Source organism: Danio rerio, chromosome 14 (assembly GCF_052040795.2).
Source record: "Danio rerio strain M-AB ecotype USA chromosome 14, GRCz13ab, whole genome shotgun sequence".
NCBI classification, from domain to species: Eukaryota; Metazoa; Chordata; class Actinopteri; order Cypriniformes; family Danionidae; genus Danio; species Danio rerio.
In genome coordinates this window covers 49,197,501-49,223,033 of record NC_141034.1, presented here as the reverse complement: position 1 = coordinate 49,223,033, position 25,533 = coordinate 49,197,501, and the positions used below count along the sequence as shown (strand labels likewise).

Genomic DNA, 25,533 nt, shown 5'->3' with positions numbered 1-25,533 from the left:
ATATATGTGTGTGTGTATATATATTGCACAAAATATTGCACAAAATATATATTTTGCATATTGCACAAAATATAAAAACAAAAACATTATAAAAAAAGAATAAAAGAATATGACATACAAGACATGACCTGCAAAGAGTCATTGCAATAAAAAGAACTGTAACAAAAATCTCCAAAAAAAAAATAATAATAAAAAAATAAAATACAATAAAAACACATCATTATTAGTTCCCTTCAGTTTACAAAGACTACATCAGATAGAAAACACACACTAAAAATGTCAAATATCATAATATAAAATAACTACTGCTACAGTAATGTATTGTTGTGGTGCAAAGGCTGTGTTAGGAGAAGTATGTTGATGATGTGTGTTTGTGTAATTGGATATAGCTTTAGCATACTGTACAAGCTTGATTCCAAACTTCAGAATGCTGTGTTTAGATAAACGGTGAGTTGGTGTTTTGTTTCAAGTGAAACGCCATGTGATCCCAAACAACCTAACCTTAAGCTCCAGTTCACCTCAAGCACACAACAAACTATTGAAAGTTGTTATAAACACAAAAAAGAAATGTATTGCAAAAAAAAACTTTCAAATAAGTAAGTTCGACACAAATTAGTAATAAATAAAGCAAAATAAGTAATTAAAGTACAAAGTGTCATACTGTACTTCAAAATTCCAGCCGAGAATGAATTTATTAAAAAATAAATATATATTATGTAAAAAAAAACTGTCTATCAATTTAATATATTTTAAAATGTCTTTCATTTTGACACAGAGAGCTGACTTTTCACCATCAGTGTCACATGATCTTTAAAAAAAAAGTATTTAATTTAATCATATTTAATTCAAATATTGATTTGCTGCACATTTATTATTAAATCACAGCTGAGTTGTGAGAATACAGGCATAGATTTTGTCTAGATTTGCTTGGATTAACAAGCCAATGTACAAACCAACAACTTGCAAATGTAAAACTAGCTGAAAGTAGTGACAGACACCTGCTTTAACATTTGATGGTGTCTAACATGAGATTAACAGCAAATAATGATAATTCATCTGTTGAACTGCAGCCCAATCATCACAAATACTGCAGAAGATCAATAGAACCCGCATGGACCCTAGACTCCCACAGAAATCAATCAAGTTTAGTGAAGCAAAAATCATGGTCGAGCAGATCTGCAGAGTGGATGGTCTGAGGTATCAAGACATTTGTGCTGCCCATTACATTACAAACCACAGGAAAGTGCAAATTTTTCATCAGGATAGCGCTCCTTCTCCTATTTCAGCCTACACATCAAAGTTCCTTAAAGCAAAGAAGGTCAAGGTGCTCCAGGATTTGCCAGCCCAGTCACCAGAATTGAACATTATTGAGTATGTCTGCGAGAAGGCATTGAAGATGAATACAAAGAGTCTTGATGAACTCTGGGAGTCCTGCAAGAACACTTTCTTTGCCATTCCAGATGACTTTATTAATACATTGAGTTATTGCAGAGATGTAAGGATGCAGTCCTCCAATCTCATGGGAGTCAGACACAATATTCATTCTTTTTCCTTGGCAGCATGACTTTATATTCTATACTGGACATTATTTCTGACAAGACTTTTGTCTCAGGAAAGTCAGACCTTACCTATTCTAATTGAATAATTAAAAATCAAGACATGATCATATTTTATTCATGTAAAATAAGAGTGATCTAGAGGCCTTTGCCTTTCATTTTAGCCACTTCTGATACCAATTGATCAACTAGAAGTCAAGTTATGACTTGTTGTTCTTAAAAATTGGATAAGCGACAAGACTTTTGTCAGATAGTGAACATTAATACCCCGATTAATTGATAAATGCATTGCATTTACCTTAATGCCAGCTCTCAAGTTGGCTGATTCTCTGTTCAAAAATTGGAGTAAATTTATCACTCAGAAAAAGTAAGCAACAGAATGTATAAAGTCATCAAGTTTGCAGGACTGATGAAATGTTTTTATGGAATTTCACTTTCAATTTAATGTGTCTCTGCTTAATAAAATTGTTAACTCTTACCTTCAAACAAAAATCATTATTGACCAGCTTAATAAAAGCACATTTTTTTTTTATCAAATGTAAAGTTGTGAGTTATTTTGGATCCTGTGGTTCAAAGCTGTTTTATCATTTAAATTCAAATGAAATGCCTAAGGAGAAAAACGTAATGAAATTAAAAAAAATCCAGATACAAGGCCACAGAGAAAGTAGGTGATCACGACAGGCAATACCGGCCTGACCTGTTGAATGACAAATGTCAACTACATAAATATGGAAAGGTGACACAATTAAAATCGAGGCCATTTATAAACAAGTCTAAACCGTAGCAATAGTTTAGAAAGATGGAAGATTTATCATGTTAATCTAAACTTTGATTCAGAACTTCACAATGACTGAGATACAGATTCATTTAGAAAAAAGTATTTTAAGTCAGCAAATGTTTTTTTAAAAATGAGTTGTTTTATAGAGTCAAAACAGTATGCAGTTGTAAACTATATTAGGTGTTAGTGTTCCTAAAAAAACAAACGCAGCAGGAAATGAAAATGATATTCTGACCCTTGCGTGTGAACTTTCTAAATGAACACCTACTATTACGAGCAAAATGTGACAGACGGCCTTTACTCTAAAGCCTGCTGCTTTCTATCCCTGGCAGTTGACATGTCATAAAGTGCATACACGCATATACACGCAAACATATTCTCAAACATAACTCACAAACACTGACCTGGTCTGACAGAGGAGACAACCATTTAAAACTGCAAAAGGAGCAGCTCTCTGTATGTATGAAAGCAACAGTAAAAGCATTGACAAAAAATCCAAATGAGATGACAAGACTGTTAATTGAGTCCACATTAATCCAGATCATTTTAAAAAAAACCTCCATCCACACTTTCCAACCTGTCATAAATGTATTTTAAATGAGAAAGTTGTCTATTGATAAATATATTTTTACTTAACTGCATATCACATTCAGTCTTTAAATATTATTTTATTATTACACTGCATTGTTTTACCCTGAAATGCTCAGACATGACATGCTAAAAACTACCGTGCATCTGCATTTAATGAAATAAAAGCTTAGTGAAATGATAGGGAGACAGCACCAAAAAAAAAAAAAAAAACAAGTCTCTCATTTTAATAATATTTCAGCAGTCAATGCTGCATTCAGGTCACACTTAAAGGGACAGTACACCCAAACATTTCATTCATATTGAAGTTAATGTTAATGCAACGTTAATTTCTTTCTTCTGTTTAGACATTATATTGAGAACCGTGGCATCCCTAGTTCCTACTATGAATATTGAACCGTTCGGTATGACCTCCACGTTCAATTTGCGCTTGTGAATTGCGTTTTCTCGGTTTTGCGTTTAAATAATTGATGTGCATTTTAGATCTCCCCGAATTGACTGTGTGTGCCTGTAAGTCCATGAGCTGAGATGAGGAAACTCCTCCCTGCGAGCAAATATCCAATCAAAGTTAGGGGGTCGCTTGACCATCATTTCACAATTTCACTCAGCGAGCGGCGGTGAAATGAGGCAACAGTACAAGGAAGCGCCGGCGTCTTTCAAATCTGCGGTGTAAGGACATTTTGATTTTGCTAGTAAGTATAATGCCAATAAAAGATAAACCGGTGAACAAAAAATAACTGTGCAAGCAGTGTTTTACACATATAACAATCGCTTCACATCTGCAGCGCCATCACCCAGCAATATCACTGTCTAAAGGCAGGATAGCAGAGAAGGTAATAAAATCCTCCAGATAGCAACAATCCCTCGCTGAATTCTTCAAGCAAACACACCCAACTGGTTCTGAGAGACACATCAATTAACAAAGGCAGTGCGGGTGTTTATTGCTAAAGATTTGCAGCCTTTTTCCGTGATTGGAGATGCAGACTTTTGTCATCTTATAAAAGCACTCGATCCGCGTTACAGACTACAGTCTCGCATTTTTTCGGCACCGAGATAATTAAGATGGTTCATTTATGTTTACTTACGTACAAATATGTTTATTTGAAATGGCCAATTTATCTTTATTAACTTCACATGTTTATTTTCAAAGTGTAGGATTCCCCAGTTTGTACATAGTCTACCAGCAGCTGTGAGATTTCAGCATCCATTTTTTTATACAATATACTATTAAAATAAAACAAAATGAGTACTGCAATAAATTGTTTTTATTTTTTTCTCCTTAACCTCTTACTGTTCCTATTTCCTATAGAATAAAAAAAACAAGTGTCAAGCAATGAGAACCCAATCGAACTGAAAACCATGTTAAAAAACCGAGGTATGTATTGAACCGTGGGTTATAACTATATTGTTGCATCCCTACTAGGAACAAAGCTGTGGAAGTAAATCTTCCATTGTGTTCCACCAAAACAAAAATTCAGGCAGGTTTAGAACAAATGAATGGTGAAACTATTTAAACAGTGAACTCTCCCTTAAAAGTTGTGGCAGCCAAGTTGTCCAAAAAGCTGCTCTTGAACACACCCAAATGTGTCTGCGTGTCTAAATCAGGAGAATCAATAGTCTGCCTTGTCATTTTGAAAGAGAAAGTGAAACCACACTTGCAGATATGGAACTGTAAAACAAGCAGCACTTGGTTTCTATTTGAATTTGAATCAAGTTTATCTGCTTGCCTGTGCAAACACAAATGAAGGCAGAATTGTAGCCCTCCTGAGAATTCTTTGTCGGTCACAAAAGTACTATTTAACAGACAATTCAAACAAAAACTATATGTTTTCCTTGTGATAAAATAAGTTCACACTACGGTGATGTTTTCAAATGTATCTACTTATGAAAGCCTCTGCAAAATCATGTGAACATAAGCTCGAAATGTTGAGTAGACGATTCATTTAAGCATACAGTAGATGTTTTCTTTTCTGATGTATTTTAATATACTGTAGCTAATTTTGATAAATTAGCTATTACTTGACAGATTTTCCCTTTTTTATGCTGTTATGCAAGCATTGTATTTCACAAATGCAAGGTGACTGAAATTGAAAATGAAAACAAAAGATACTGAGCAATTAATAGTTTAAAAAGTATTAAAAAACTATAATTTGAAAACATGAAATTTTGAAAACTGAATGGAAACTAAATTGTTAAGAAATAAACTTGCAGGACTCAATTTATGTCCTGCGGCAAAATAATTTTTATAATAATTTTAGTGATCTGCTTGTGGTAGGTCAATTTATTTTTATGCTTTTGATGAAGTAGCATTCAACTTAAGAGCTCTTTAGACCATGCACTGGACCGTTTCTCCGTGTTTCGCTGGTATGTCTATAAATTATTTAGGGCTATATATTTATTCGTTTTTTATTTACAATAATTAAGACATAAAATGAGATAGTAAAATATAAATCATATATTTCTGTTTGTTTGCATCCCTACCCTTTGTGCCCCTTGGCGGCATAGTAGTGAACTAATCCTCAATCCTTTACTGGTATTTTTGAAGTGTCACCCACTGTAGCCGCAGAATACCACATTATTAAGTAATTATGATACACCAGTGACCATCAATATTACAATACTGTCCAAATAGATGGAACTGTCAAATACTGCAGGCAATTTTGGGTTTCAATAAATTACGTCTGAGAGAGACTCATCTGGAAGACTGCTCTAGAGAAATAAAACACACCAAGCATCGACGTGTGTGAAAGTTTATGAACCAATCACATTGGATTCAGTTCACAAATCTTACTAAATGATTTACTCCAAATCAATTTCCCTGGCTCTATCTGATCTGTTGGGTGAATAAATGGGCCAGTTCTCTTTTTTTGATGAACATTTTTTCTGTATAATTGTTAATTACAGCACATAGTCTTTTCTACTACCATACATCACTGAGTCCATTATGAAACTTGGCCGCTATGAGCCGTTGTGGCGTCTGGGACGCAGCAACACTTCGTCTTCTGTCAAAAACCACCTCACTGGCTTTAATGTGATACTTTATTTGTACGGTTCCTTCCAGCTCCATCTTTAAAATTATTCCATCCATCCAAGGCAGTACAGTCTGTTCACTTTGTTTTTTGTTCCTGTGACATTAAATATAACCTTTGTTCTGAAAACCTCTGAGTTCGATGTCAACACTGTGGTTCAAAAAGTTCTCCAAGAGCTATTACTGCTTCTGAATGATGTCTATCAGTTTCCATTGTTTACATCAGGGGTCTCAAACTCGCGGCCCGCGGGCCATTTGCGGCCCTCAGTGCAATATTTTGTGGCCCGCACCGACCGCTGTACACTGACAGAATCAGCGGAGCGGGGAGAGAGAAGCGCTCCCCGCTCCGCTGATTCTATCCGTACACATCGGTCACTGGCATTTCCCGCCCGCCGTGTAAACAAAGGGGCGGGGATGCCGGTGACGTCACCACGCACCCCACCCCTTTGTTAGACGCTGTGACGGGCGGAAAGTAGGAGGGAACTCGCGCCGGCCAGAACCAAGGTAATCTGTTCCCGCCCCTGCCTGCCATTTAGCTACTTATCTGCAGCCTGCCACCTACCTAGCTACAGCCTGCATCTTATATATATTATAGGTAGATACAGACTGATGTGACTGGAGTGGGGTGGGGGTGTTTTATTTATACATATATACGCCTTTTGTTTAGGTGAGGGAATGGAAGTTTTGAGTGAGTTCCCCCAAGCCATACTGAGGGTCTCAACTGCTTCCGCTCTAAAGCCAAATGTGGTTCAGATTTGTGAGAAGAAGCGCTGTCAAGTCTCTGGCAGCAAGGAGTAGGCAAAAGATGCCATGTTCAGAAGAACTGTTCATAATCTTCACTCAATGTTCTATTAATGTTCAGGACACTTCATGTTCAGAAGAAATAATTAAAACTGTTAATAATGACATTTGAGGACTTTTTTTTTGTGAAATCCCTTATGCGGCCCAGCCTCACCCAGACTTTGCCTCCTGCGGCCCCCAGGTAAATTGAGTTTGCGACCCCTGGTCTACATTGTAAAAATGATCCATACACCAGCATGGGGCTAACACATCTTACAAAGTGGATAGATGTGTTTTGTGGCCAAAATTTATTTTTAATAAACTCAAAATCATAAACATTCAGTGGCTGATGAATGCACATTCTTCTTGGCTGATGTCCGACTTGACATATGCTGTAAAACACATTCAAAGCAGCAGCTCGGGGAATAAACACGTCTCAAAGGAACTTGCCAAACAGTTTGTTTACCAAAGAAGACGATGACAAACAAGAAAACTAGACTTGATATTATTGTATAATGTTACACAGTTTATTACTCTAATCTTTACTCTAAAATTGCAAATCAATGGTTCACTTGCTTCATTCACTCATTCCGAGTACAATAATGTCTCTATAATACAAACATCTGATCAATCCTTGTTTCAATATACCACTATCTCACACAATGCAGATGGAAGCACAGGGATGAGTGTGGCCTTACCTGACACGATTACTGCAGAATTTGGTAAACTGGGGCTGACTGATGAATATTAGTCTGGAATCTTCCTGGTCTGCTAGAGATGTTTTCTCAGACGTGTCTTCTGTTTTCTCATAACCTGAGGGCGAAAGAGAGACAAATGGTCAAACGCAAAATAAACAATGCGAAAAGCTTTTATGAAACAACAGCCTTTATTTGACAAAAGCAAAGGCTAACAGATCTCCTCAATGGAAAAGAGAGAAATGTCTGCCATCATTTACTCCCCATACACTAGTCACAAACATGTTTGAGTTTCTTATCCTGAGCATTAAAAACGGAAGACATTTATATATATATATATATATATATATATATATATATATATATATATATATATATATATATATATATATAAATAATAATAATAAAACTAAAAACCTGTAACAATTAACTGCCATCCTAAAAGTTGTTTTTTACATGATGTCATTGATGATACGCAAGACTCGAAGGAGGGCAGGAAGTGCTTCTTCTACATAGAAATCAGTATCAGAACATCAAAATGTTTCTGTTTTATGTTGTTTATAATAGTTTAAATCAGCCAAAATGATAAACGCCAAACAGCTTTTATTGACTTTCAGCCAGTTTCTTAAACTCTCATCACTTCGAGCAAAAACTTTTGAAAACCAAAAGAAAAGGCGGCACGTAATCAACATGCATTCAATATATTCATGTGTACAAACTTTTTTGAATCCAAAAATAATTAGTTTGACAGCACTAATAAAGATTATATACAAGTCTAGCTATGTGTATAAATATATTAATGTGTAAAAAACCAATACAAACACCAACACATTTGCGCAAAATCCAAAAGAACACAAATAACGTACCCAACCATCTAATCGCTGCAATGGAATCTCTGAATTGTTTTGCAATAATCCAAGTCTTTACTGGCATTTTGGCGGAATAAACAACCGCAATGTTAACGTCGGGATGTGCAGCAGTGTTGAATGTTTGATGGTAAGTTCATAGACCGAACAAAGAAGAAATGCAAAACTTGTGAGCAAAACTAGATGATTCTTACTGAGAAGCACTTTTAACATCCACTAAAAAATTTATAATAATGATAATAATAATAATAATAAAAATAATAATAATAATATTAATAATGTAGACTATACATCCACGCTTTTATGTTTTCTCGTGTATATTTCTAAAAGAGATGTTATCAGCATGGAAAATCTATAGTAATTTAAACAACCACTCTATAGTAAAGTGTTTCCCAATACTGTGTTGTTGCTGGAAGAGCATCCACTACAAAAAAACATATGCTGGAATAGTTAGTGGTTCACCCAACTGTGGCGACCTCTGAAATAGAGAATAAGCTGAAAGAAAATGAATAAATGAATGTTATTCAGTAAAAAAAGAAACTCAAAAAAGCTTTTAAACCACCCAAAAAAAGAAGGTTCGCTCACTATTTACACTCCCTTAAGTGAACTGTCCCTTTAAAGATTAACTCTTTAACAAGTGTCAGCCTCTGAGCAGCTAAACACTTGACCTGTAACCTCTAATGAAAGCTTTTGTTTTTCCCTCAGTAGACAGACACTTGAGGAACCAATCAAAGCATATACCATCTAAATCATGCCCTCTAGTAGTACTAGGTTCAGATCTCCAGGTAGATTAAGTCATTACTAGAACTGGTGACAGCCAGTGGAGAAAGAAATGTGTGACGATATGGGCACAACCAGCCCAAGGGAACAGATGAGTGAAAGAAGAGCAGCTCAAACCGATTCGCCTGCAGGCATCCAGACACATAGACACACAGACACACACACACATACACACACACACACACAGACATACGGAACACAGATAATAATGACTCGGTCTATAACAGGCCAGACTTTAACTAGCTTAAGAAAATATAGTTTATGGCTAATATACAGCATGGCAAAAACATTTAATGGAATCCATACAACTTTTAAACCTAAAAAAACTTCCTAAAATTGAAATCAGACTGATCCAAATCAAGAAAGAATGTGTCTGGATATTAATGATGTACTAATACAGATACTGCGCTCAAGTACTTACACATACCAATGTTTGGTCTGTCTAAAAATCAACAGAAAAAAAAGCAAATATCAGAGAAGATGTAACCTTATGAAATGCTAAATAACACACTCTCAGAAATAAAGGTACAAAATCTGTCACTGGGGTCAGTGTTTCCTCTAGGATTTTTCCAGCTGTGGCGGCAGGCCTTTTACACAGATCTTTCAACTACCTATGGGGTTATTTTTAATGACAAATGTCATGAGCCCTGTATTACATGTCATGTGACAAGAATCAACTGATCAGCTTCATATTTTATTTAGAATATAACTTCGTTAGACTAATTATCTTAAACACAGAACACCCAAACACTGCAGTGCTTCTTAATTTTCTCCATAAATAAAACTCGTATCAGAGTGCAGCAATGTTCTGTCAGCTTGACATCCTCTGAGAAAAACGGGTTCCCTAGCAATCTACATACAAGTTATTGTTTAGATTTCAAAAAGTTTTACAAATACGTGATATGTACAGGCAACATATATTTCAAAATCTATCAAAAATTGTATAAATATGAATATGACTTGTTTTTGAACTGTGCAGTGCTGTAGCTGCTTAATTTGGCCAGATTCACTGCTTTATTTCATTACTGGTCATTATGGTGGTACTTGGAGAGACTAATTTTTTCTAAGGTGGTACTTGGTGAAAAAGGTTTAAGAACCATTGTAATAGAACATTTAAAATTTTTTAACATCACATTACAATATCGAAATAACCTTAAGAATGAGAAGTATTTTAAAGCATTTATGGCTATTTGCATTATCATGCTGTTATACAGGGTGGGCCATTTACATAGATACACCTTAATAAACTTATTGGGAATTTCACAAGAAAAACAATGGTGTGTGTGTGGTTTCAACGTAACTTTATTCTTTCATGAGTTATTTACAAGCCCCCTCACATATAATAATGTGCCACAAACAGGACGTTAATATCACCAACCATTCCTATTTTATTAAGGTGTATCCATATAAATGGCCCACCCTGTATAATCAGTGGCATAAAATAATCTCAAAATGACAATAATATTACTTATCAAAACAAATTCTGTGAAAATATACCGCACAACAAAAATTCTTCATCTTGACAGACCTAAGAATACCCAACAATTTTGATTTATAATAATAAAGAATCCAAATAGTTTCACATAGCATAACAGGAACACACTGAAACCATAGATCTTATGACTGTCACACTACATTCAAAGTCAGAGACCACATGAGAAATGCAAGTTCCTCAAAAGTTGTTTTTAACTGAAAATTGAACCCTACTTTAACCCCTACCCTGAGCCATAAAGGTTTATATACTCCATCACCGACTTTTGTCAGCAACATTTCACCTAAACTATAGTCTGTACATAAGGGGGAATAAAATAACCCAGATATCCAAAAACACAAAACACTAAAGACTGAAACACACTTTTACTTGTTCGTTTTATCTGAACAATCTGAACAAGGTGAGAGTACATTGTGTAAAATCATCATTACTATAATCCTCATCAATGGAGGGTGTGTGAAGGTCTAAACAACATGACTGACAGCAGATGCAATTGCCCTTAACTGACTTATGGTTTAAGAAGGTTAACAACACCTCTTTAAAAGCAGTCGCAGAGCTGGTTTACTATATTTGACAACAAAGCTGAAGCTGCACAACTAAGCGCCTCGCATACTGGACATTTCTGTGGCGAACTAGACAAAGAGTTCAAAGTTAAAAGATTAAATAAGATGTGTTTGCTTTAGTGTGTAAGAGAGGGATAAAAAAAATGTGAAAGAGGAAGTAAGATGTAGACACACTAGTTAGGTTTAACATATAAAGCTGGAGAGACTGAGGAAGTGAGGCCCGCAAGTGTCACTGCATGTATGACTATGGCTGGGTTTACTTGACTATACTTTAACAAAGGAGCTGATGGAGATTATAATGATATGGGTTAAAGAGGAGATGTCTCATTTTGGTTTTCATATAACTACAAAAAGTAAAGAGTTTTTCTTCAGTAATGAAATAACCCCAGGATATTTGTGTCCCAAATTTGCAGTTCGTTTGAGGTTGTTCTGTGTAACAAGTACTTACATGTATGTTTAACAGTCTGTATTGCTTTCATGGGGCACAGTGGTACCTTAAAAGTGCTATTTGTAGGTTTTTGACTCTTCTAAAGCACAAAATACCATAATAGATTTGCAGATATTTAAGAAACATGCTAAGTGAACATTCTTGTTTATCTGAAAAACTAGGGATGCATGATATATCGGCGGGCATATCGTTATCGGCCAATAAATGCTATTTTTATGTCTAAATTACGCCTATATCTTAAAGCGGATAAATTACGTAATTGTACAGAACTGCCTGCCTCGCGCATGCGTGGGTGGAACTTGTTCAGACTTGTCCAGTGCACAATAATGGATCTCTCCTCACATTGTTTATTCCTTCAAAGTCTGTCCTTTCTTCATGTGGTGTTGCTGTGCGTTAATAACTCAGTAAGTAACCATGTTCCTTATCATTGTAGAAATTTTTGATTGAGTGCCATTGAATATCTTGCTTTAAATCGCCTCAGGAAAAAAATATTACATGTGTAAACATAAAAGCAGCGATGCACACATGCTAAACAACTTGTTGGGGTGTTTGTAATCTAATATGATTATTTGTTAATATCAACACGTTGCTTGCCATGTGTTGTTGATGTAAGATTGTATTCAGTTGATCGAAATATTTATATTGATTATAACAAGCACATGTGATGGCTGTCAACGCGCACACACACTGATCTGACAGCCTTCACAGCAGCACGAGGGAGAGGTGCGCCAGTCACTGAATCCAGCATAGGGGCTCTCACCTTGCCACACATTAGCCCCTTTTACACATACAGACCTTTCCGGAAAATTGCCGGCAATTTTACGGAAAGGTTGTATGTGTGAACAGGTCCTTTTTGAAAATACCGGTAAATTCGTTCTGGCTATTTTCCGGAAAGAGAAGTTGTAACATTACCGGCAATTTGCCGGAATGCTGCGCTGTGTGAATGCAGAAGGAAGATTCCCATAATAAGCGCGTGCACGTCTAGAATGTGCTGACGTGAGACGTCTGCTTTAGCCAATCACAACAGTCAGACGCATTTACGTCCGCGCAGTTTGTGAGAATAAAAGCCTTTGAATATTTTTCCAGACACATTTAGCTGCTAGAAGTTAGTCAGATCACGTTTATATGTTCTTCTTAATGCAAACTGTTTAAATAATCATCGATGAGATGCTTATGATAAGCCGTTGTTTGTTTACCTTCAAGCTTTGCGTGTGCCTGTGAAACAGCCTGTGAGCGCCGGCACACGCACATATTATGAACATCTCGACATGCGAAAGTGATCCTGCGAAAGTTGTTTACAATATTGATCATCCACAGAGTTTGTAATTTAGTCAAATGTTTACAAATACAAGCGCAGCCGTTTAAAGCTCATTTGTGGTTAATGATGTCAGAATTTACCGGTATTTTGGAATGGATGTGTGAATGCTCTTTTCCGGAAAATTTCCGTAACGTCCTCGCCTGTGTGAACAGCGCTTTTTTGAATATACCGGTAAAGTCGTTCCGTAAATTTTCCAGATATTTACCGGTATCACTGTGTGAAAGGGGCTATTGTGTCTTTATATTCAGCTCTGTGTTTGTCAAAGTCATCTGTGTTCAATGCTCAGAAAATCTGACTCCAAGGGCAAATCTGCGCCTGCAGTTGAGTGAAACTCACAGCAGTTTTTTATAAACTTTTCATCGACCATTTTTCCCGCAATTGACAGCAAGAACGAACACAGAAGAGTTGTCTGATTGACAAGCAGCAGCTACATGTGTTCAAAAGAATTTAAAACGCCAAATACTGTAGGATGAATTTATGCATAATTTTCTAAAAGTAACACAATCTGTATTTAGCTGTTCGCTTGTACAGTGGCACAAAGCTGTCAAAGCCCCTCTAAAGGTGATTTTTAAAGCACCTCAAAAGGTTTTTTCGGACATGACATGTTTGTGCATATGTCCATTACTGTAACACATTTTATTCAAGAACATGTAAGCTGGTTTAAGTCTTTAGCTCTTTCATTTTAGTTTTATTTAAATATATATTTCACTTGCTTGTTGATTAAATCCCATTTTGTTATTTAACCTATTATCTTTATACAGCAATCAAGTTACATGTTAATTTGCCATGAACAAAAGAAAATAATAAATTGTTTGCATGCTGATTTATGTGAAATCCTGAATATAGGTCTATATAATCACCTTGCAATTTTGAAATTATAGCTTTTCTGCTTTGAGCATAGACTATTTAGTTCATCAGAGCAGTTCAATCTTTTATGAAGTTTGCTGCATAAAAATATAACATTTTGAAATATTTATAATTATCGGCCTATATATACAGTTGAAGTCAGAATTATTAGCCCCCTTTTGATTTTTTTTCTTCTTTTTTTAAATATTTCCCAAGTGATGTTTGGCAGAGCAAGGACATTTTCACAGTATGTCTGATAATATTTTTTCTTCTGGAGAAAGTCTTTTGTTTTACTTTGGGTAGAATAAAAACAGTTATTAATTTTTTAAAAAACGATTTGTTTTTTCGATAGTCTACATAACAAACCATTGTTTTACAATAACTTGCCTAATTACCCTAACCTGCGTAGTTCACCTAATTAACCTAGTTAAGCCTTTAAATGTCACTTTAAGGTACATAGAAGTGTCTTGAATAATATCAAGTAAAATATTATTTACTGTCATCATGGCAAAGATAAAATAAAACAGTTATTAGAAATAAGTTTTTAAAACTATCATGCTTAGAAATGTGCTAAAACAAATTTCCCTCCATTAAACCGAAATTGGGGAAAAAAAATTAACAGGGCGCAAATAATTCAGGGGGGCTAATAATTCTGACTTCAACTGTATATCGGCTATCGGCCTCCAAGTCTGAAGAGTTATCGGTTATTGATATCAGCTAAAACTCCCTATTAAAAACAATGCTGAAGACAGATATTCTGCTTCGACATGCTGGAAAACTGTCTTTGTTTTGGTTCTTTTAAACCGCTCACTGCCAGTTTAGCCAATAATATTTCAGCACACAGAGCTGTAAATGTAAAAATGAAAAATATAAAATTATTTTTAATATTAATAAAACAAATGACATGGTTTTCTTCATGGTTTACTTTAAAATGTTTTCCTTAACATAACAAACTGTAATTGAAATGTATATACAGTAATTGGTATTGAATCAAATTTAAACAAAGACGTACACAAGACCTCACAATGCCCTTCTCAGTGAAATGACTTTCCACGTGTAAACACAACAGCCCCATTCATGACAGCACTCGATAAATAATTAATAGTTGTGCTGATAAATAATGCAGATGGCACACAGAAAATTGGCCAGGCTCATCTCAGGATCACTATTATTAAAACAACAGCGGGAAGCAATTTGAGAATGAGAGCAACGGGAGATTAAACGGAGCTCATAACAAGAAAAGATGTGTTTTCAGCAGCACCGCCCTTCACTTCTGACCTCTTGACTCCAATTAAAATCAAATAAGACTCGCTGAGGTTTATAAACTCTGATCAGCCTACAATGCAGTTTACAGGCCCGTGGATGCACAACACGATATGAATGCACTGTTTGTTTCTCAGCAGCTGGAGGTGTGACTGACAATCTGATCACATGTGCATCTGCTGAGAGAAATTTAATGAATTGAGGGAGTTAACCTTCACTCCCTTTAGACAACAATCTCTCTGTATGTTTGAGTGTGCTGTCAAAGCAACATCTGCAAAACCAGTGGTGTGAATTTGGTGCGAGTGCATGTCTGAAAGAGAGAAGAAGGGATTCGTAAACCTTTAATATTAAATAAAAAAAGCCACATTTAATAGCATTAATTCATTAATTAGTCATTAATTCTGCAGTTTCATATGGTTGATGCGTGTGCATGTCAAGTATTTTCTTTAATCAAAAATTCTCTGGCATGATGACTTTCTGCAACCCTCTGTAGTCAATGTAAATGATTACACCTTAAAGGAGGAAACAGAGACACAAAAAAGACACAACAAGAACAAACAAGCTTTACAGGAACAAATCCACAAATTTTTTATGGTGGCAATTTTTTTCTTTGCCGTTGATTTTACTTGCAGGTACAAAAGGATTACTCAAATGTGTTAAAAAGGCATGACTGCGTTTTATCAAAAATAGTGGCAATCAATCAAATGCATTTATTAAACTCTTATAAATCCTCTTATATTTTAGCAATTTCTTGTGGACTGAAAAACTTTTCCTCAATGTTACGCTGACAAGGGCAGCGATGGCAGCAATGACTGCAATTACTATGACTATGACAACTACTACTACTACAGCAACTACTACGTTGATGATGGCAACTATTAAAACTACTATGGCGACGACTACAACTACCAAGGCTATGACAACTACTACCACAGCAGCGACTACTACGTCAACAAATATTAAAACTACAATAGCGACAACTACAACTACCATGGCTATGACAACTACTACTACTACTTCGACAACTATTAAAACTACGGCAATGACTACAACTACTATGACTACAATTACTACTACAGCAACAACTACTATGTCGTTGACAATGTCAACTATTAAAACTACTCGATCGACGACTACAACTACGACAACTACTACTACTAAAGCAACAACTACTACGTCGATGACAACTATTAAAACTACTATAGCGACAAATGCAACTACCATGGCTATGACAACTGCTACTACAGCAACGACTACTACGTCGACAACTATTAAAACTATTGCGACGACTACAACTACTATGACTACAAATACTACAGCAACGACCAGTACGTCGTTGACAACTACAACTATTAAAACACTGGCGATGAGTGCAACTACTTTGATTACGACAACAACTACTACAGTAACGAGTGCCATGTCGACGACAACAACTATTAAAACTACACTGGCGATGACTAAAACTAGTATGACTATGACAACAACTATTACTACTACTGTGTTGATGACAACAACTATTAAAACTACTCTAGCGATGACTACAACTACTTTGACTATGACAACTACTACTACTACTACTAAAAGTAATGACTACCATGTCAAAGACAGCAACTATTTAAACTAACATGGCGACGACTACATCAACGAAATCGACCACTACGTCAACAACTACAGCTACAACTACTACGATGACTACTACTACGTTGGCGACTACTGGTTTTGTTGACGACTACTATTACTACATACAAGAATTACATGCAACTATTGACCTTGATCTTCACGCACAAGCGAACGCAGCCATTGGAATCATTTTGGCTCATTGAGACTTCCGGTCTCATTCACATCCATTGATTTTTAGACATTGAAAGCAGCTTGTTATGTTCATTGATGTTGCAAATTGATATTTTTTAATTTTCTTATTTTGCATTTTATGTTTATTCTAGAACACACTTGTCTGTAGAGCAAGCAGTTTGACCGTTTTTCCGCGTATATATTCCTAGTCCTTTCTCCAATATAGGTAACTGAATCGGAAGTTCTAAAACAAATTGCAAAATTGAGTGAACTTCTGCATTTTAGAATAAGGACAATATTTTTTATATTTTTAACTATATATGGAAAACACCGGATAGATATTGTATACCCTCATTCCTCCAATAAATACCGGGATATGATATTTTGCCCATATCTCCCAGCCCTAGTGTGCAGCATTTGAAATTATCCATTTATTTTTTTCCCTTTTTCCCTTTACTCTCTCTTTTTTATTACTCCGCTTATATTAGAAAGCTACAGCTTCTCCAACCCTAATAGCACATCGCTCATATCGAGCTGTAAATTTGGGTCACTTTGCCCAAGCTCTGAACTAAAAACAGCAGCGATTGATCAGATCAGCAGACATGACAACAGGGGCAGCAGAAGCCAAAAAAACACAAGACTGCCAGACTCATTCGAAAATTACAGCGCATTACCCCCTGTTAGAGACACGCAAGGTTCAAACAGCACCAAAACACTCATCCACATGCTGCGCATCCCTTGTTTTGCAATGCGAGTAAACAGATACGTTTATGATCACATTCTGTCACCCATCCAGCCTCAACGCTGCATAAAAATAACACATAGTAGAGCGAGCGAGAGAGAAAAACACAGACATGAATCATTAATCTAAGAGCTATGATTCACAATATGTGTAATGACATGTGCTGAGGGCAGCAGCTGAAGGGGAAGGCTGTAGTGATCAAGGCCAAGGTTTTCAATTAAGCGCAAGTACTTAAGGGATTATAAACACGAGTTGAAAAAAAAAAAAGACTGTTTGCTCTTTAGGGCAGAGAGAGTCCGGCTGAAACTGGAGGGATTCCCTGCTCTCTGTGGGCGTAGCAGAGCAGTCAGTGAGGCGGAAAGGATGGAGAGTGGAGGAGATACATGACATACATCGGCAGAGCGGAAAACGTGAGAAGAGGAATTCCGGATGGCACGGACACACGTGGGGCGATGAGTCAGAAAGCTGGCGGGTGACCAGAGGCTCTGATCTCAAAGCTCTCTCACATTTGAATGTTGAGGTTTCAGAGTGAAAAAGAAAGTGAGGAGGGAGATCCGAGTCTGAAGGTTTTTGCACGAAGAATTCAGAAATTTTCATTGGATGTTTTTTTTTTTTGTATTTGTATCCAAAATCTTTGGGTGCTTTCACACCTATAGATCGATTGCTTTCTTCCGAAACATTTAAAATTATTACAATGTTGCTTTTTGTTCTTGGTGCGGTTCACTTTTACACGGCAAAGTTTCTACACGAATCAAAATAGCTAAAACAAGTCAAGTGCAAGTAAACTCTCCTCACAATTGGTCAGAGTTTGGTTTATTTTTCCGAGATTCGTCTCAGCTTTCATGTTGTTATTTTAATTTATGACTATGAGAAATGAGACGTAAGCAAAAAAGGTGTACTTTCATTTTGAATGTTAAATATAAATCAGAGGTAATTTCTCATAAGAGCCTCATTTCAATGGTCAAGGGCTGTAAAACATATATCGATTCTATATCAGAAGTAGAGTTAACAAAAAAAGTTAATGATATTATATATTAGGGTTGTCACGGTACTGGAATTCGATACAAAGTCGTTAGGGTTAGGGTCTTCCCTTCTCTTTGCTCCTCTCTCACTTTCCTGTCTGTAATCTCCACTGTCCTGTCCATTGATGGTGAAAACCCTGAAATGATATTAAAAAATAAAAAATCTTTGCAAATAAAAAGGAAACAGCACAACTAGTTCACAACTACATGACAAACCATCACAATGGTGGGGAAAAAAAAATTGTACACATACCAGAGATTCCTGTTGCAACATTTAAGAAAGACGCAAATCAGTACTCAATTTAAAAGCATTTCAAAAACCAAAAAAAGCACAAAAATTTAATTAATGCTATTGCTATAATGTAAATAATTTTCATGTTTTGTTTATTTATTTAAATAATTCCTAAATATTGCTGCCAACGTGCTCTGAAAGGCATAAACACACCATGTGGAATTTGAAATGCTCATATTACTCAAACAAAAGTTCCAGTTACCACAGTGGTACAGCGCAGTTAGGAAACGACTGTCCTGCATCTTGATTGCCAAATCTGAAAACGGAAATTTGATAAGAAGCTTTCAAAGGCTTTTTGCCTCCAAGTTTGTGCGCTCCAAGAATTGAGGGACAACACAGTGGAAAAGAGATTAAAAGGAAACGCATCTGCTTACGTTGATACCCACAAGGACCAGCACAACTCGGTCAATCTTTGGCTCTTAAGAACTTCTGACACAGAGCATTTAAAGCCTTGTTGAGCATTAGGCTTGGATGCACTGGCCAGTGTTGTTGTTGGTAATTAAAACGTTAAAGCTGTGTGCATTTCTACAAGAGACTTTTACAGATTGAGTTTTAGAGATGTGTCAAAATTTTTTCAATGCAATAACACCGCCACCGACAAAAGTGCAAGACCTGGCACTGACCGTCCAGCTGTTGGCACTATGACAATTGAACATGTTGACAAGTTTTCTAACAAAATATACTAGTTAAAAACTGTTTGTGTGGAGGTGTTTGTGTTCATGTTTAAGTGATTTTCCACAAGTGGTTCAAAAAAGATGCTTCATAGCCTTAGTCTTAACATTAACATTCATTTGTGGCCATCCTACATTATAAACTGGGAAACCTGCAATTATCAACCTTTGCATTTGTTTAGCTTGGGAACTAATGTTTATTAGACTGCATTCTCTAGAATCTTCTGAAGCAATTACTAATTAGGATTGCACGACATTGGAAAAAAATTTATATTGCAACAATTTGTTTTTCTGCAATTTATTTTGCAATAAATACCATTTCGCCAGATGCTTTTTTTAATATTTCATAATAGGAGTTATTAGGATTATTCTGTATATTATAGATAATAATATATCTTACGGTTCGGTTACGATTATTATGCCTTCGATTCGATTCAATTCGATATCTCGGTGCATCACGGTGCATTGACGATGCTTTCCATATACAGTGTTATATTTTAGGGGGGAGGCTATAACAAGCTGTCTGTATAAACACACAGACACACAGCGCCACACTGTCTCTCATTCAAACACATACACAAACATAGACAGCACCAAAGAAACAAACACACACACACGCGCACACTTAAGCCCTCGCAACAGGGAGAGCTCGCATTGAGCGGAGCAGAAAAATGGAAAAAAAAAAGAAGCACTTTTCCGACGGTCCCTTACTGAGAGCTCCTCTCAGCGCGAGCTCTCCCGGCTAAACACGTATTGCGAGGGCTCAAACGGAGCAGTTCTCGTAATGTCGAGCGAAAAAAAAGAAAGACAGCTGTGTAACATAACATAATAAGCTTTGTCTTTTTGTAGGAAACACACTTAAGATCTTTTTAGGGTGAGAGGTTTTTGAGTTATTGCCGTCTATAACTGAATGTGTGTCAGGAATATCGAAAACAAAACCAACTGAACCGCGCTCATTTCTGCCCTGAGTTGGCTGAGTGTTGTAAATACTCGCGCTCACCACCCTTGCGACAGAGCGCATAGGAGATAAATGACGTCAGTACATAATAACCGGTTATGATTATTACTGAACCGATACCTTATTGTCCGCGTCTGCATCGCGGTGCACCAAAGAAACAATTAATTTTGACACCCCTACTGTATAACAATTTATTGCTAATGTGCTAATTTATTGCTAATTTATTGCTAATAATTATATATATATATATATATATATATATATATATATATATATATATATATATATATATATATATATATATATATATATATATATATATATATATAAGCAAAAATGCAAAAATGATTAAATAAACAATGCTTTTCTGATTTTCTTAAAAGTTGTACAGTGTTCAGACACACTACTTAAATAAATATCACTGACTACAGTCTTCTTTGTACAAATAAATAAAAACTTTATAATCTAAAGATGAAGTTTGTGTTAAAGCTCTCTTGAAATGCTTAATATTCACAGGTCTAAAACATACAAATAATAAACTTTCACCACATTATGGATATTTTTAGCAATGACAAACTATTGTAATCAACTATAATCACGACTGCAAATTGCACATGCTACGATGTGACTACTGCAGAAATATCATATCGAAATATCAATGTTGAAAATATATATTGTGCAGCCCTATTACAAGAAAAGGTGTAACGTGACCAAAATATCTTTAAAACTCCATATAAAACAATAACAACACTGACACTAGAAAACATAGTCCTGTGGTGGGACTAAATATGGCTGACAGGAAGCTCCATTCTAAAACAGGAATGGGTGGCTGCGTAATTGATACCACAACAAGCAAACACAGTGTCACAAGAAGCTTTAAGAGAAACTCTGGATGAAAAATAACCCTGGCATAGAGAGGCTCCTTCGTTCAACCCCACAGCCAATTTAGAGAGTAGGAATAGCTTAAAGCCAAGCTAACCAACATTGCATAGCTATATGGCGGTATATACAGCTAGTGGAAAAACTGAATGCTTTACTAGCGAGAAAACGATTAAACAGACCATCTGCAGCATGAGGATAAAGAACGAGCCTCCTCCATTTAGCCTCTTTACTATACTTTTACTCTTCACTGCTTTACTTTCGTATATAAGGCAACAGTGTTGTACGCATTCCACTGAAGACATTCATTAGCCTATATATTTAATTTAGTTTGTTAAGCGCAAAGATGCGTTTCAAAACTATTTATAAATTCAGTTCCAATTTCCAGCAAACGAATAAATGGACATGAGTTATATCCAAACAGACATCCTGTTCTTATGCCCCATATGGTAATGCAGACATCTCCAAAACTCAACAAGTGGACAAATCTAAACTTTTTTCTATAAAAGCAAATATTGATATGCATATAATAAACAGCAAAATGGTCACTGGTTCGAGCCTCAGCTGGGTGAGTTGGCATTTCTGTGTGGAGCTTGCATGTTCTCCCAGTGTTTGAGTGGGTTGCCTCTGGGTGCTCCGGTTTCCCCAACATGTCCAAAGACGTGGTATAGGTGAATTGGATAAGCTAAATTGTCTGTAGTGTGTGTGTGTGTGTGAGTGTGTGTGTGTGTGTGTGTGTGTGTGTGTGTGTGTGTGTGTGTGTGTGTGTGTGTGTGTGTGTGTGTTTGTGTGAATGAGTGTGTATGGTTGTTTCCCAATGATGGGTTGCAGCTAGAAGGGCAACCGCTACATATAAACATAAGCTGAATGAGTTGGCGGTTCATTCCACTGTGGCGACCCCAGATAAATAAAAGGATTAAGCTGAAGAGAAAATGAATGAATATAATAAATAATACTGCTAATAATAATAACAACAACAACAACAACAACAACAACAACAACAACAACAACAACAACATTATACAAATGCAAATTGTCATGAATAAACCGAAAAAAGGCCCCTGACATGAAGGCATGGAGATAGCAGTTTTTATATTCATGTAGAAAATAATTAATTTTGTAACATTTTAATCCTTTAATTTTTTTTTATTTGTAAAGATATTTGTGCATACCTGTGTGTATTAAGCAATGTGTAAGCGTTTGGACCTGCATAGGCGCATAACTTACATGCTCTGCAGGGCTCGAAATTGCGACCATTTTGGTCGCATATGCGCCCGAAATTTTATCTATGCGACCATAAAATATTTTTGGGAGCATTTCTGCGAGTGCTTAAAATTGTTGTGTGCGAACAGTTTTTACTGCAAAATGTTCACCACATGCGCGGATTCGGGAGACATTCACGCAGAATTCATCTCTAAGCTCTTTGTTTGCACTTGGAACGGGAAACGCAGCGCTCAGGAATGGTTTTAAACAGTTGTCATGTCAACTTGCTGCAGTAAACAAATCCAAGTCCGTAATGCTTGCCCCGGCTTCGCGCTCTTCTTATTGGCCCACTGCTCTAGCACTGAACGCGAATGATTGGTTAATATCAGCTGTCAATCACTCAATCAGCGCCTTCTGGCTTCGGATGACAGAGAGCTGCTACCGCGGAAAACTAAAGCGCTAAAGATGAGATTGAAGATAACGCGGACAGATTTAGTTTTAGAAACCATCTAGTTCTGTTATAAAAATCTATTTTCTTGTGATAACGGGATTTCGTTGAGACATATTTTCCTCACGCACGCATATTTATATTATTATTTTTTTGCTTGTTAGTTTGATTAGTGTTGATTTCAAATACAATAAATCTGTTTGTATAAAACTTGTAGTAACGGTGCTCATAATTGGTGGGTGCGACTAAATTTTGGCTGATGCGCCTAAATTTTTAAAGTTAGGAGCACCGGTGCTACCAAGCAAAAAGGTTAATTTCGAGCCCTGCTCTGCGCTGGACTTTAGACCAGCTTTTAGTTGGCCAATGGCGCTGTCTATTTCAGTTTCGCAACGCTAACAATGCTTCGTAACACCTCCTTTATAGACTAGCACACCCATGAGTCCACAAAGCAGCACGAATGGACCTGCCATTTAAACGACGTGGTGCAAAACGTAAAAAATTAGGGTTGCACTGGTCAGAAAAAAAAACAACAAGTTGCGCCATATTGCACCAGGTCTATGACCTCTAATGTTTTTCAGCCAATGATAAACTTCCGGTTAGGGCTGCTCGATTATGGGAAAAATCCTAATCACGATTATTTTGGTCATAATTGTAATCACGATTATTCAAAACGATTATCAGTTTAAGTCAAAATTATTCGCCCTTCTGTGAATTTATTTTTATATACAAATATTTCCCAAATTATGTTTAACAGAGCAATTTTTTACAGTTTTTCCTATAATATTTTTTCTTCTGGTGAAAGGCTTATTGTTTTATTTCAGCTAGAAAAAAACAGGTTTAAATATTTTGAAACCTATTTTAATAGCTCAATATTATTAGCCCCCTTAAGCAATATATATTTTTGATTGTCTCCAGAAGAAACTACTGTTACATAATGACTTGCCTATTTTACTCTAATAAAGCCTTTAAATGTCACTTTAAGCTGAATACTAGTATTTTGAAAAATATCTAGCAAAAAATTATTTGCTGTCATCATAGCAAAGATAAAATCAGTTACTACAAATGAGCTATTAAATCGGTTAAAACTGTGTTATAAGCATCTTCACTGTAAGAAAAAACTTTAACTACAAAAGTCCTTCAGTCAAGAGCAGTGATTTTGTCCTTTTGTTGTTTGATTATTAATAAAAACAGCAGCAGGAATAATCGCACGCCGTCACTTTAAGAATAGTGCGGCTCCGATATGGTTTCTCTTTCACGTGTCTTTTGATTCTCAACTTGTTTGTTTATTACACAAATGAGGATTAATATGAATAATCACTAAACACCGTGCATGTACTTGACCATTAAAGCGCTCGCATTAAGATGGCGTTAGATGTGCGTGTGCTCTGCTGTCAGAGGCTAAGCGCGGACCGCGCGCACACAGACACACACAAACACACACACAATACCTGTCTGAGGCCAAGCGCAGCGCGTGCACACACACAACGGCATGTGCTCTTTCGCGCTTTTAAAATATCAATGATGCGCATACCACGCTGCAAAAGTTACATTACAGCACATCTTTCAGTCACTTTCACGTGGAACTGGAAAGGCGGTATATGATAGAATAATCGTTTATCTCGATTAATGGTTTTTCATAATCGTTAGAAGCCGTAATCGAAATCGAATTTTTGATTAATTGCACAGCCCTACTTCCGGTGAAATGTTAATGTGACTATTTTCAATTTCATATGGTTTCTTTTACAGCATCGATGTTGTAATGTAATTAAAATACAATCAGTTAAATAGACCCATGCATTGGATTAGTTGTTCAATCATAAAACGAGATGAAAGACCACGTAAATGCAAGCGGCATCAGTAGCTACAGACTTACGCAGAAACTTCAATAAAAACACTGGGCTAAAAATTTTATTTCCATATTTTAAAGACATGGTGGGTAAAAATGGAGTTGGATGCACTGCTTTCTGTCCAGTCTGAGACCCACTTTAAAATGGTATATCAATCATCCAGTTAAGATCACTGATTGAGATTATTAAAGAAATCAGATCTTAAACGTGGCAATTTTGTTCACCTTTGAGCTGGAGGACTGAAAATGAAAAGTCGCTGTGCATATACCCCATTCCACTTTCGAAATTCATGCCAGTGTCCCATTTCACTGCTCGTATTCCTCACTATCTTTCACACTATCCCTCTCTTGGCTATAGATGAAGGTTGATATAAATAGTCCTCCCCGGCTCCCCTCCCTCAATGTTTTGATCAACAAGCCGCCACACGTTCCATGTCCGGCCGTCCCAGGCGATGTTACGCAATGGCCCACCCACATGACGGCGCAAAGATGAGAGGCTTATTGGATTCCCTGAGGCTCAGGAGGAACTTTCCAATATCACTGGCTTATATAGGTAGCCCAGCTGGAGCCTGAAGTTCATCTGGTGTGACACCGGCGCTAATCTCGGTGGTGCTCTAGAGGTGCTGGTTATATGAGGCATGACTGGCCATTAAACAGCAGCAGATGCTAGCTCCATCGGT

The 25,533-nt window shown here is 36.4% G+C and overlaps 1 protein-coding gene and 1 long non-coding RNA gene across 10 annotated transcripts in view; both read right to left on the bottom strand.

Moving 5' to 3' along the window:
- Positions 1-25,533, bottom strand: part of atp8a1 (ATPase phospholipid transporting 8A1) — a 332,891-nt gene that overhangs the window by 262,679 nt on the left and 44,679 nt on the right. For all 9 annotated transcript variants that reach the window (XR_015507850.1, XM_087281952.1, XM_087281950.1 and 6 more), the window contains exon 2: positions 7,429-7,543. Coding sequence is in view for 8 of the 9 variants with exons in the window: in XM_087281952.1 (XP_087138078.1) it covers positions 7,429-7,543 (115 nt within the window). In the remaining variant the exon portion in view is untranslated. The remainder of the gene's footprint in view (positions 1-7,428; positions 7,544-25,533) is intronic.
- LOC141377594 (uncharacterized) overlaps positions 22,509-25,533 on the bottom strand; it is a 3,594-nt gene continuing 569 nt past the window's right edge. Inside the window, exons 1-4 of the long non-coding RNA XR_015508028.1 lie at positions 24,456-25,533; positions 23,998-24,395; positions 23,335-23,928; positions 22,509-22,588 (exon numbers count right to left, since the gene is read on the bottom strand). The exon at positions 24,456-25,533 is cut by the window's right edge and continues 569 nt beyond it. This is a non-coding gene — a long non-coding RNA (uncharacterized LOC141377594). The remainder of the gene's footprint in view (positions 22,589-23,334; positions 23,929-23,997; positions 24,396-24,455) is intronic.